Source organism: Acanthaster planci, linkage group LG13 (genome assembly GCF_054643075.1).
Source record: "Acanthaster planci isolate LZ-2023a linkage group LG13, COTS_SCS, whole genome shotgun sequence".
NCBI classification, from domain to species: domain Eukaryota; kingdom Metazoa; phylum Echinodermata; class Asteroidea; order Valvatida; family Acanthasteridae; genus Acanthaster; species Acanthaster planci.
Window position 1 is genome coordinate 3,121,501 of NC_141789.1, and position 14,080 is coordinate 3,135,580.

A 14,080-nucleotide genomic window follows, 5' to 3' on the forward strand; every position below is an offset into this window, starting at 1 on the left:
ACCCACACATACATGTACATCGCCGACTAAAGTCAGACTGTACACAGTAAACATCTGAAGACAGAAATCTGTGGTCAAGCAGTCAGCAAACGTCGCAAACTTATGGTTGATGATTATACAGGAAAAAGTAACCTACCAGTACATTGTACATGTGTATGCAGATGTATTCCTGAATGCTGAAGCAGGTACATGTACAAGTACATGTACACGTAGTGCAGATTGATGTGCATACATGCAATCGTCTGTTACAGTTGTAAGGACCGCTATTGTACGTGCCCTCTCAAAAACCGTTCATTTGTTTATTTGTCATGTTTGTGAAATCCACATACATGTACATGGCCCACTTGAAGGAGAACCTTCGGGGGAACACACAATTAAACGGTGCTACCCCGCAAACCTGTCTAGTTTACTTGCTACCTCCACCGTGGAAAGCTTCAAATCTCATGGAAAACACAATGTCATGAATTCATTGGTACAACGGGAGTGGCAAGTACTAAAACAGTGCACGGTTTCAACCCATACCTTTAATTGCAATGAGGGGGGCTATAACAACTGGAAAGGAGCAGATGACAATGAAGATGCTGTTGCCATGGCAACAAGTACTTTAGAAGCTGCAAATGCCCCAGTGTGTGACATTTACATGTGGGTCATTCTATCAATTTGGGGGTCTGTTTTTTTTTTGGCATCTCGTCACATCTGACATGCCGGTACATGTGTAAGTTCAGAATGCATTATTCAATTCCCAAGAGTGATTACGGTACACATCTGCAACACAACTAAAAATTGTTAGAATACATGTATATTGAAATATTTCCATGTCAAATTACAAGGTAAGGTGTACAGGGGACACAGAAAGGTCACACTTTTGGACCCAGAATTTACAGAATGATCGATATATCCATTCATGCACAATTCCTTTGGTTTTCATTACATGCACCAAGACCCGAATGTGCAAGTGATCTTGGGGGAAAATCTGGCAGGAAAACATGAGACCTGCTATTTGGACATGAAACACAATTTCTTTTCCACTTGGCCGAGGCATGGATGGTCGTAACAACACGGAGCAACATGTACACTGACGGTACTGGTACACTGTTGCTGGGGGAGTGCCGGAGGTACACTGTAACATGCCCAGTATGTTGATCATCTCCAACAGATGTGCAACGGTGTGTGCATGCACGCGTGTCTGCCTCTGCTGACCGCGCTGTCTGCATCACTAGGGGTGTGACCTGCCTCGGCAGACGAGAACAGATCTTGTGAGTGTGTGCTCGCAGTGGCATGCTGGGAAATCCAATTGCTGGCACTTGCACCTGCTGCAAAGATATTGAGGAGCTGTATGAATGCATGCACTCCATGTACCCGTGTATCAAAAAAGGCCAAGAACAAAACATAAATGAACAATACCCTTCCACATGGTACATTGTGCAGATATCTCTTGCGCATGCAAGATAAGAATTGTGTCTTTAAAACAGACGTTTTCTGCCCTGAAGGCCATTCATGCCCATAAACTTAGAGTTTTCATTTCAGTATGGGTAATAAACATGGATACGTTTATAAGTATTTTAGCAACATAAACACGGTTTGATTGGGGGAATAATGTTTGGAGATACATGTAGAATATCACCTTGCAGTAAGATAAATACATGTAATTGAAGATGAAGGGACAATTTCTGTCATTAAGCAGTCAATGTGAAGTGTAAGAATTTTTTTCTTCATAATGTTGTCGTTGCATTTCATGGAATGTAGTGATTGCCATGAACACATGAAAATTATGCATGCATGTCATCTACTTACAGTTTGCATATGCTCACAAAACCTGCATTTTGATTCACATCGTATGACTAACACATTCTTATCGTCAGTGGGCCTGGCTACTGCTTAACCACTTGATCTACATGTACATCAAAAAAATAACAGCCAGCAACCACGTCGCGCTTACACATTATGACTGCCTCGCCTAATCGATAAACCAAGCAACACATAGGTGACAACGCCAGCCCCGGTGTAGCTTCCAGTCTGGATTCAACATCCCCAACCTTCTTCCCGGGCACTTGCGGAAATGTGCAGATGAGGCAATTAATGGGTTGCGATATTGGAGATAATCATTTCCGAATGGAGGCCACATGTGTTTTGCAGTATGTAACATGTTTCTGACGTGGACAGCTATAGTATAGTAATTTGCTGGTGTCTTGAAATGGCTCTGCATGTTCATGGAGTTGAATACTTTTCCAAATAAATATCATATCAACCTTTTACGAGGGTAGTAAACTATCTTTTCATATGTTTGTGGGGGCATTACACAAATTCTTACCACCTCTTCCACACTTTAAACACATTGGATATATCTTATGTATGCCAGGGTAGCATCTGTTTGTATTTTTGATGGCAGATGGCCAACTCGTGTTCAACAGGATGGATTTCATTTTGACCTACATTTAGCTTGTGAATTGTCGTCGAAGTACAATGTAGCACATTCAATAATTCATTTTTTTTCCTCATCTGCCAATCAGACTTACATGTATTTGCTTACGCCACCTAAGAGCACTTTACAGCATTCCAATTCCACAAAGCCTTTTGTTCATGTAAATTGACTTGGAACTGTAAATATGTTTTGATACCAGTATCTCTCATTTTCAAACATGATGGTTATTTTTCTCCTAATAGTGTGGATATGCGCGCACAAGTTTTTAGGCAATTGTTCTAATGATGGCTTTTACACGGTTTGTCTGTGTGACCTTTTCTGATAACATTATGAGTCATTTCTGATGAAACTAGATCCTTACTCATCTCCATTGAACCGTGGTGTGTTGGCACTACAGTCATTTGCGAAAGTTTAGGACCACCCCTAGAAACTGCATTAACCTGCAGGAAAACCAAACTTAAACCAATCAATCATGGCAACTTATGTTTATTTTCAATGTGTAACCTTGGTTGAACATTTTCGACTACATTTCCACGATTTGACACGTTAACAGTCTAATATTCAGTGTGCCCTCCTTTATTTCTGACTGCTTAGACTGGCTTTTTTACCCATGCTGCCTTGCAGATAAAATGTCATACAAGACCTGCCTTTGCAAAAAATTTCATTCAAATGGGTGTACAGCGCTACACTGATGTTATGCACCACTGTAAAATCATGTTAAGTAATCATTGAGTGAGACAGTGTAATGAAGGCCAAGCGACAGAAATACCAATTAAATTCAAGGTGGTCTTGAACTTTTGCAAATGACTGTACTACCTGTACATGTAGCTGACTTTAATGGTTGAATCACACGGACATGTACATGTACTTGTACATACCCGTATGTGTTGCTAGCTCAAGTTCTTAAGGTAAAATGTGTTTAAAAAATAGGGCAACTTGTGATTACAGTATCTGTCGTAGATTTACGAACTTCAAATTACTCCCATTAAAGATGACAGTGTAGAAATTATGTACTAGTACATGTACCAAGCCATCAAGATGATTTTTTTTAATGGGAAACTGCTCTGACATTTTCAAATTGTTAAAGTTCTCTCAGAGTCAGGATTGACATGTAAATGTATGTGGTTTGCCTCGGGTAATACTCTAGCACTCTACTTGTCAACATTACATTTCTTTGAAGCCAACTGCTGACTTCTCTTTATTAAGGGGGCCACTTCTCTTTACTAAGAGGGCCCAGCGATTGAAGTGTGCAGGCTGCTTTTGGCACTGTGCACTTTTAGTGGCAAACTGATTTAAAAGCCACCTTACTGCAGTGGCACGTACATGTGTGTGCATGTACACCTGCATTATGCACCTCCTCAAGCCCCTGTTCGTGACTTTGCTGAAATGCATGTGCGTCTCGTGGTTGAGAACATGTCAATAAATGCAGTGTCACTGCAATAAACGTGTCTCTTCGGAATAGTCTACTGGCAGCATTTATGAGAAACTCATTTTGCAAGCCTGGTGATGAGCCACTGGCCAGTATCTTCATGTAGCCATCTACTGGTACAGTACTTCATTAATCTGTCGTCAGCCTCTCAAGTGAGCAAGGATTACAGAATGGTCAACATTTTGGTGTAACACTCTTATCGCTGTTGCTGTTGATTTTCTGACCAAGCCAGACAGTGGTGCGCTCTCCAGGATGACCCACAGCAAACACACTCTTTCACAAACAGGAAACCAACGCATCATCAGCGCACACGCGACCACCTCCTGCAGCCCCCTTGACCTCGATTGGTGCGATTAACCGGCCGACCTTTGACTGAACACTGTTAGCGTTCCAATGATAAGGACCCTCCAGACTGCATGTTCTCAATGGGATACTTCTGGCACTGATATACAGCGGTCTGCACAAGAGTTCCATCACTTTAAGTCAACAGTACATTCTATTCACAGCTAATTTGCATGTTTACTGATCCAAGACAGGCCTGCTAATCAGGAAATATCAATGAGCCCAGCAATTATCATTCTGCATTATTAAGTACATGTACCATTCAGAAAAGGTTCAACTCTGTGGCAACATAAGCAAATTCTAAAACTTGACTTCTGCCAAATCACAACACCCTATCACTTGTATGTATAGGCATGGTACGTACATGTACATGTAAGCATAGTACCACTGCAGTCATGGTTTCTAATTTTAGTCACCAAATTAGTATGATTCTGTGAATGGTTGTTAAGTACCAGTATAAACTGTACAAAGTATATACTACAGTGGAACGCCGCTGTAACGAACTGGACAGGGTCCACGCTAAATGTTCGGTACAGGCGGTTGTTCGGTATAGCGAAATTAACTGCCGAATGTTTCGTTGCAATGTTGAATAGGGCCCTCTCTTGTCTAAATCAAGTGCACCCTCTTGTGATATTATGGTTCGCTGTTTTCGTGACGTTTTGCCATAGCATTCACGTTTGAGGTTTCTAGAATGGTATCGGTAAATTATTTTTGCTTTTTATTAAATCTTGAGTTACAAAATTGATATTTAGTTTATCCTAAAAGTCGTGATGCTACCACTCAGGATCGATCTCTGATGCATGCTGTGGCAAATCTCGGTTGATTTGCAACTGCATAATGCTTGGTAGGTTTTGTGCACAAAATATTTGAAGTTAAGGACGATATTTGGTACAGCCAAATGTTCGGTATAGCGGTGTTCGGTATAGGGACGTTCCACTGTATATGGTGTAACTTCACTGGCCTGAGCCATCTATCGATTCACATGGCAAGTGCCCCTGACAGGCCAGAGTGAACCTGGTGTGTTCTTTGTGGCTTACATGAGTTCCTGCCGCTGTCAAAAGCCGGAGTGCATCCCTTTTTATTGTCAGCAAACATTGCCCGAGACTGGCAGGGGAATATGCACTATTCGTTATCACGATGCTGGCTGCAATCGGAGTTTTGTAGAGTGCACCGTGTGTGTAAAAAGCCAAGTGCTGGCACTCAAGCATTCCCGATTCTCTTGCCAAGTCTGGCTCAACTCATTTCTTGCATGGCCAACCAGGCCAAGCTCGAATAATAACAGGTAATGGACTCATACTCTGCACTTTAATATCAGGACGTATGACTCATGCTCAAATTTCAGACATAGTGACAAATTCCTACATCCTATTCTCCTTGTCACACTACATGCACATATGTGTATATGTACAATGTACATGTACACTCTGAATGTTGAAGGCCTTGCAAACTTGCTGTAATGAACCTCCACACTGGTTACAGCCCAGCTATAATCAAAGAGACTCCAACAGTTGCACCCTAAATCTAAAGCCCCAAGAACTGCCAAAGAAGAGACTTTTTCAACAGTTGTGTTCTGCTGTCCCTTCAATGGTACTGCAGGGTATGCCATCAAACATAAACATAACTATGTTACCTGAAGCTGCCTTTTCACTTCATGAACAAACTAATACTTTTTAAAAGTTCCTTTTGTCCCCCCAAACCAGCAGAAGTCGAACTCAAAGCAATATAAAACGCTTCACAAAAGCGGAAGAATAACTCATCTGATATTTAGAGTCACATGAGTTTTATTTGAAGCCCCGCCCAGCCAGACTGACCAAACTTTGCTCAAGCCCTCCAGAATGTTTCGGCCTGTTGCAAGCTCTGTCCCGAGAGAAGGCCGAGATGGCTTGAAGGGATTAGTCGTAATGGACAAGCACTTGAAATGCTTCTCAAGGCGTGCTGGAGAGGACTATGGTAGACCATGATGCACACAACGACAGTAAATGAGGCAGTGTAAACAAGATAAGTTTGTTGTGACAGGGGAAGCAATCCGAACAACCAATCTTGAATGGGTGAATGAACTGGGGTTTGGACCAACACAATGCAGGAAGAGATGCCTGCTGGACATCCGTTCTTAGAAAAAAAAATGGAAAAGTGTGGCTTGTTGATAAACGCAAACAATGGGGGTGAAAACACATCCAGCACAGGGGTCGTAACGTGAAAATAAAATACTTTTAGACTTTTTAGGGGTTTGGAAAGCCACATTTATAACAAGGTGCTTTTATAGCTGAACAAATTTTTTTTTCATAAAGTTGAAACAGTAGCCACATCTGAATGATTAAACCTCTTAAAAAAAGAAAAATTCTTGAGCTAAAAATCCTGAAATATGCCCCAAAAGTGAGGAATCACATCCCTGAAACACTTCAACTGAAATAACACTTCTGGAAGACAGGCCTTACAACCTCCAATCTCCCTGTTGAAAGCTGGTTCACACTTAGCAAATCCAAGGGGATCTTGGAACCACTATTAGGTACAAGTACTTCGTCAGAAGGAAACTGGACTAACTCTTTCTTCCCTCCCCCTATCTTACCGAGGCATGGTTGTAGATGAGTTGTGTCCATCCGTGCAGGTCCAGCAGGCGGTAGAGGGAGGCTAGCTTGCACCGCAGAATCTTCTCCCCTTTGCTGTAGTTGACCGAGTCCACACCGCGGATGTCGGCCACTGGTATTAAGCTCATTCCTGGAATGAAAACAGAGAAAACATTCACCCCTCATGGTATCTTGTCTCTGCTTAATAAAGACCCCCTCAAGAAAAAATGTCTCTTATCAGCCTCCACTCAATTCTAACACATCTTTTTAATTTTTCTTTGAAAGGATAAACTAAAGAGGAGGGATGTCAACCCCAACCACTGGAAACTCTGAAACCCACCCCAGGGCAGGAACTTCGTTCTTGAACTGGCAAGGCAATTTCTTATTTGCAAAGGGCACTTGTACAGTGTATTAGAAAATCAGCTCGGGCACATTTCAATGGGCATCAAGGCAAAGACCAGGGGCATCAAAGCAATTGCCTCCGATACCTCCCTAAAGTTTCTGCCCTGCAACCCATAGTTTTGTGCGTGTTTTGCTCTTGTCTCTCACCCACATCACTTCTGAGTACAATGGGGGGGGGGTAGTGGAGGACAGGGCTGTACCGGTCACTTCAGTCAGACCGGCTAAACGCACAGATAAAGACAACAATGCATGTGCTGGGTAGCAAGATAATACTGACATATGGTATTTTATCAATCAACTCCACAGATTCATTGATAGGATTCAAAAGAATTCAAACCATTGTCTTTCATTGATTATTATTATTGTGATTTTTTTCCCATTAATATCATGAAACACAGCACATTTCATCACACCTTACTTGCAAAATTTGACAAGTTCTAACATCCCTGGCACCTGTGGATTGATGCCAAAAGAGACATCTGCTCCAATTGCAAAACATAAATTGGTTCTGTTCACATTACACAATAAACAACGATCGGGTTGCCCACCAGGAAAAATTGATGGGTTTCATGTGCACGTACATGTACACCACGCCGCATGTCTATGAAAACAAAAATGCAAAATGATATCCAAGGATATGGTCCCACCAAATGGGATGTACATACATGTACAGGCGTAGCCAAATACCATGAAGAAGTATAGGCCGGGATCATTATTTATACTCCGTAATTTTGGCTACAGCCCAATTCATCTGCAGTCCATTAAACCTTTGTTTAAACCCAAGCCTGTTGTCATTTTGCCAACGACCTTCCTGTGCACGACACTCAAAGTGCATCCACTGCGCTTGAAGTGGTGGGAGGCATTCCGGACTCACACATTCTTTAACTTGGCCGTACTTTAGCACTGGAGCAAAACCTTCCAGAAACTGCCCGGTGAAATTTGAAAGATCCAGGAGGGTCACAGAACTATTAGAATTTTTGCTTGATGCTGGAAAAGTGCACAGCAAGGCACACTGGTGCTAGAACCCGACACAGCTTGAATATGCACACACATGTACTTCTAAAAATACAAGCAGTAACACGTGCACAATAATGTCTTGAACAGACAGCCAGCCGTCTGAAGAGACTACCGATACTTGAACAAACTGAATGGGACAATAAAGAAAGTGGAGCAAACCTTTCGGCATGTTGATGCCATCAGAGTATTTGAAACCGTCACAGGCAGCTGCACTTCTCGTGGGTCATTAACTTTTTGGACATCAACATTTTTTCTCTAACAATCCTGAAGCAACGGCTCATTTAATTAAATACATGTGCTTTCTCCTTGTACATATATATCGCTCACAGACCAAGGCCCACTTTGTTTTCCCTTTCACAGGAACATTTTGGAAGTGCGCTCATTTCAATACTCCCCCCCTTGCACTGTGGTACCATCACAGCAGCATTCCCCATGAGCCAGGTAAAATGATTGGGAGTAGGGAGAAGCTCTAAATGACTGAGCAAGTTGTGAGTGTTTCTGCCCTTCACTTTCAGGAGAAGCTGGGCCTCTGACTCCTGCATCTTACCCTGTGGGGCCGCCCCACCACGTCCACTGCCCACTGATGTCTGGTTGAACCTCGACTGGGGGAGCACCAAGTCTGCTATCTGCTGAAGGGCGATAAGGCTGGCTGGGTGAGGCCCACTCTGCAACCAGAACACACAGGGGAGGGGAAGAGAAAAGGAAACAATATGTTGTTAATTTGGGGGTATCTCTGTATGTTTTGCATTGGCTTTGAGCATGACCAAGAGAGGGCGCTTTGTTGCCTGTCAACAACTTCCCATTTGGCCCACCACCACCACCACCAGTCTTCACACATACTCTTCACCAGTTGATTCATAGTGCATTTATTCCTCATATACTTAGTTCTACACCTAAGCAGGTCTGGTCTGGGTCTCTCCACTGTCCCATAAATTTAGCTCACAGAGGAAGTGGGAACCATGCAGTCTACCTAGCCACTCTGTTTTGTTCATTTGTGAGAGGGTTATTAATGGCCAATTTTTTTTTGTTTTTTTTACAGGTAAAGTGTGCATGCACTGAACATTGAACATTCAACAAAGCCAGTCAACATCAAGCTACCAGTAATTTACAAAGCTCTTCTTGAAGTATATCCTTAAAGTTGGGAACACAGTGACCAGGCATACAACTAGGGGGCCAAGAGAGAGGAAAATCCCAGACAGCACAAGAGTATGCATGACTCTAACACAATTTGGACTCCAAGGATGCCCCGAAAATGTTGGCTTTCTTTCCACCTGAAGTTTCTTTCCACTGAAAACCAATGGGAAGAAATTTCTTTTCACTTATTTCCGAGGACTTTCGAAACAAGATGCACTTGGAAATGGATATGAAGTCAGTAGCTCTGCGAGTTGCTGGTCATAAAATATGACACTCCTGTGCTATACCGGTAGATGTGAATGAAATTCACAACAAAATGTCCAGGATACATGTACCGGTTACATGTGGGTGCATAGTTACTTCAATGTAGAGAGACTTTTCTTCTTGGTACGCAAGCTCCAATTACAGCTGCTTTTGCCGATTTACCCTGAAGTTTCATACCGTAGAGTGTCCATTTTCTAAGAAGCCCTTGAGAGGTCTGATGCCCTTACATTCTCCTCAGTTATTCATCCTAATCCTGGGTGACTACAAGATTATTCAGGTTTGCCCGCCCCCCATATGAATGGCCCTCACTGCGAAGCTCCAAATCTCTGTTCATCCGAACAAGACTCAAGGGGCTGAGGAAGATTTGTGCCTATAGAAGAGACAAGTTCTACCTCTTCAGTGGTGGATTGGCAATGGTTGGAGGGGTAACAGTTGATTGGCAGTATCACAAATACCGGTCCACGTACAATACTGTTCAACTGTGGCATATGGAACATGTACGTCGTGCATGCACACAATAATTGCTGGAATAATCACTTTGCTATCAATCGGCCTTTCCAGCCGGTGGGAATTTTATCTGTAGGGCTCGCTCTTATCACGCAGCAACCCATCTTGATTAGCCCACCAGCTAGTCAATGAGGCACTGATGAGGTCGACTCTGGATACAGTGCATGTCCACATGTCGGGTTGGAGGGGTTTTCTGACAACGCTCCATTTTTTCCTTGCACTCAATATGACATCTTGTCAAAGCACATGCTTGATAGATGATCATTTCATACAGGTACAATATAATATTGTACAATATAAACTGACCGTGCATGTACATGTACCGGTATATGTGCATGGGTACATGTACATGTATGTGCCAACATTGTACATGTACATGCTCTACCGGTAGTGCACTGGTATATGTACAAGTCAGGCTTAACAGGGTCCATTATATCTACGTGGCACTACTGAGATTCACTGTTAGATTAATGGGCTCCAGTTCAGAGATTGCTAAACAGGGTATATTGCAAAGGTACTAGTACACTGTGGAATTCACTAATCACACCAAAGCCTGGGAAAAAACTATCCCGTTCTTTGCACACTGGGAACCGGACCGGAGGATTAAAAGGGTGAACATGAATGCACACGCACGGGTACGTTCCTGCATAATGTTCGGCTTTGTTTCAAACCATCTGTGATGTCAGCAGCATTGGTATAATTCCAACTACCGATAATACCTGGGCTCCACTCAAAGTCAAACGTTTGAGCATATGCACTGGTCATAAAGCTACATACATGTATATACATTATCTGACCAACGACGTCATTCCATAGCTAATTCTACCAACATTTACACAAGGAAACGTGTGATGTAACGACAAGCTTTAAAGAAACTACCACTTTCAAATGGAAGGACCCATGCAATGTAACTTTTTAATGCAGTCCTCAATGCATCCCGTTTCACCTCATTTTTCACTTTTCATTTGGCCACTTGAAAGAACATTTGGGTGAGCTTTGGGTTGTTATGCTAATGCAAATATGCATATTCACAAGGATGTCATTCCAGGGAGGAGCTTCAATGTTTGCTGATTCACAGACTTTCCGTCCACCTAAATCAGTGTGCATGGAAACTAGCAATATGTCTTGACCCATGAGGTTTAACATTAGTGTTAAGAAGTTAGTTTATGGAGATATTTATTATTTACACATGTAATTACTTAATGGAGTCCCTGACAGCTAGCCACATATCAGTAGGGGTGCACCTGACACCCTGAAAATGGTACTTGTATCTAACCATGACCTTTAATAAAAGTAACTCAACTGGACTTCACTGTCTGCCAGCTGACAACCATAGGCCAATATGCACCAGACTAAAAGCTTTTGAAGAACCATTAAGGTCCACTTTGGAAGTCAGAGTATTGTTTGGTAAATAAAAAACCTCTGAGGGGCACTTCAGTTTTGCTACAGGCGTTAGTATCGATAAAATGATCCCGTTTAAGAAAACCACCATTCATTGTGTCCAATGAAGGCTGAATCCAAACAGTGACAATTACTGTCTGGTTCAACTTTTTGTTTTATTAAGACCACAAAGTGACATACTTTTTAGTCAAAATCATCAGACTGTACCCCATAAAGAGAATGACTGAACACAGACAGGTCCAACAAGGACAACAGGCCAAGTAACAGACTGGGTTATAAACCCTAATAAACCTGCCATAATGTTGTTGCGGTTGCCGGTTCCTGGTCCCCTTCATTCAGTTTGGATTGTCTGAGACTTCACAGCTCATTGGCACCAGTCACACATTCGGTACCGATACATATACAGGAAAGTGTTTACTTGTTCAGTAGTTGTGGGAAAAAACACACAATATTTCACCTATTTTGTGAGGACCGAAAATGTTATAGAAACAGAACAATGTTCCTACAACAAAATAAATTGTCCCCTGAACTGGGTGAAGGCCTACCCATAAGACAATGTACATGTAGGTTTACATACACAGTACCAGTAATTCTTATACCACTGCAGAGACATCACAATCAATAATTTTCCTCGAAATTAAATATCTAATCTACTCTTCACGTGTTTCAATTTGTCAAAGTATTTTAATTTATCTGGCATAAGATCCTTCCAGTGAAATCTATGACCAGGGTACCGTACAACAAAACGATTGTTGCCTATGGTGACAGGATCCATGGGTTTTGTTAACTGTCACATTACATACATGTGTACTTAGACATGTATACTACATGTAAGTGGGCAGGCAATAAGAGGGTGGAAAGTTCAGTGACCCATTGCCAGCCAGGGGATCAACAGGATTATCCTCTATACCACTTGATCAGAATGGGGGCTTAAGCTGTATCAATGGGCAACTCTAGAGAGTGACTTCATTTAATCAATACCTGGAAAAGTAGACTGGAGTCCTTTTATGCTCATCCAATGGTGCTTATGCCAGCCTATATCCAATAACCTGAAAAGCCTGCATTACACTGTGCTTGTCTGGCTTCTTCACCAGCGCCAGACCATGCGAGCGTGACAGTTTATCATTGTGTGGCTACATGTACACAATTACACACAACCTGGATGTTTTCTCACTCTTCCTAAATGTTTTTCCTTCTTCTACTTTTTCCCCCCTTTTGTCAGTGAGCCATTAGCCTTTTACGGCCCAGCATGTACAACGTACATGTAGACATCTAAATGTACAGCTTCAATTCCAACAGGTGGTGTTTCAACAACGGGGAAAAAAGGACTTGTTTCCTTACAAAGAAGTGAATGTACCAAGATGGCAACACATGTTTGTACAGTGTAAATTCGTATGTTACTGGTAGCATGTTCATAAAACTACACTTTTATTTGCTCCTCATTCAGGACGGAGATTTCTTCAGATTAAAGGGTGACCAATTTCATTTTAGCAATGTCAGTTTTTCACCCTCGAATACTGGTAGACCTGTTCTGTGAAACGAATTTCATGGGGGCAGTGCAATTCACATACATAGGATTGCAACTTGAATAATAATAATAATGAATAACTATGTTTTCAAATGAAATGGTGTGCTGCACCCCCCAATTTTCCACCTGCGCAGGTTTGGGATAGTCGTGATCTTTGTTCTCTCCACTCCCTGCAGTCAAACAATGTGGCAGTCTTCCAGCTGCCATTCTCCTCACAAAATCAAACCGCCAACATTCTCAGTCAATACACCTCCAGACAGTCTGGTGGTTGGGCAGACAATACAGTCACAACAACATGACCCCACACCGCCCTCAAGTGACAGGTGCAAGACAAACAAATATTGTAAGTGCATGTACATGTATGCATGTACATGTAACAGGTGCATTGAACATTGCACATGCCTGCGGGTACGTGTTCACTATAAACAGTACCAAACAGTACTGTGTATGCAGAAAACCTAGCAGCCACAACACCAACAGACTGCAAAAGAGTTAACGGTAAATAAGGGTCAGCAGAAGCTGGGTAACGGTCTCTACATCACAGTACATGTACATACCAAAAATGTACCAGTATGTACATGTACGGTACATGCACATGAAGTGATGCTTTTTGTCAACGTTAATACGTAGACATTGGGTTGGCTGAATGATTCACAATACACAAATTTCAACAAATTTATTTACATATACGAGAACTCGTACATGTACCGGTACACATGCAACTCAAGCTGTTCTTGACCTAATTTTTTGTTGACAAAATGAGCTCTGTAAATTACCAGGCTTTTAAACAGGTTCCCTCTGTAACAGACAATTCAGAATATGATTTTTATGCAACTACCAGCATAAAGTTCAGAACAGGGTCAAAGCAGGTGAAATGCACTTTGTATGAAATTGACCTCTTTGCAAAATTGGTCACTTCCATGGCAAGAACCGTATAGATCTGACAGAAATGCAAATTATGAATGATTCCCAGACAAACTGCACAATTTTGAAGAGACGGAAGTCAGGAAGTTTAAGGACTGCCACATACTCGTACACCGTACATGCAATTGTTGATAACAAGAGCTCAT

The 14,080-nt window shown here is 42.1% G+C and overlaps 1 protein-coding gene across 5 annotated transcripts in view; it reads right to left on the minus strand.

The window, feature by feature from the left end:
• The window catches only part of LOC110977143 (gamma-adducin-like), a 57,239-nt gene that overhangs the window by 11,884 nt on the left and 31,275 nt on the right, over positions 1-14,080 (minus strand). For all 5 annotated transcript variants that reach the window (XM_087145012.1, XM_087145011.1, XM_087145013.1 and 2 more), the window contains 2 exons: positions 8,724-8,841; positions 6,760-6,908 (listed from right to left, as the gene is read on the minus strand). In XM_087145012.1, the coding sequence (XP_087001138.1) occupies positions 6,760-6,908; positions 8,724-8,841 (267 nt within the window). The remainder of the gene's footprint in view (positions 1-6,759; positions 6,909-8,723; positions 8,842-14,080) is intronic.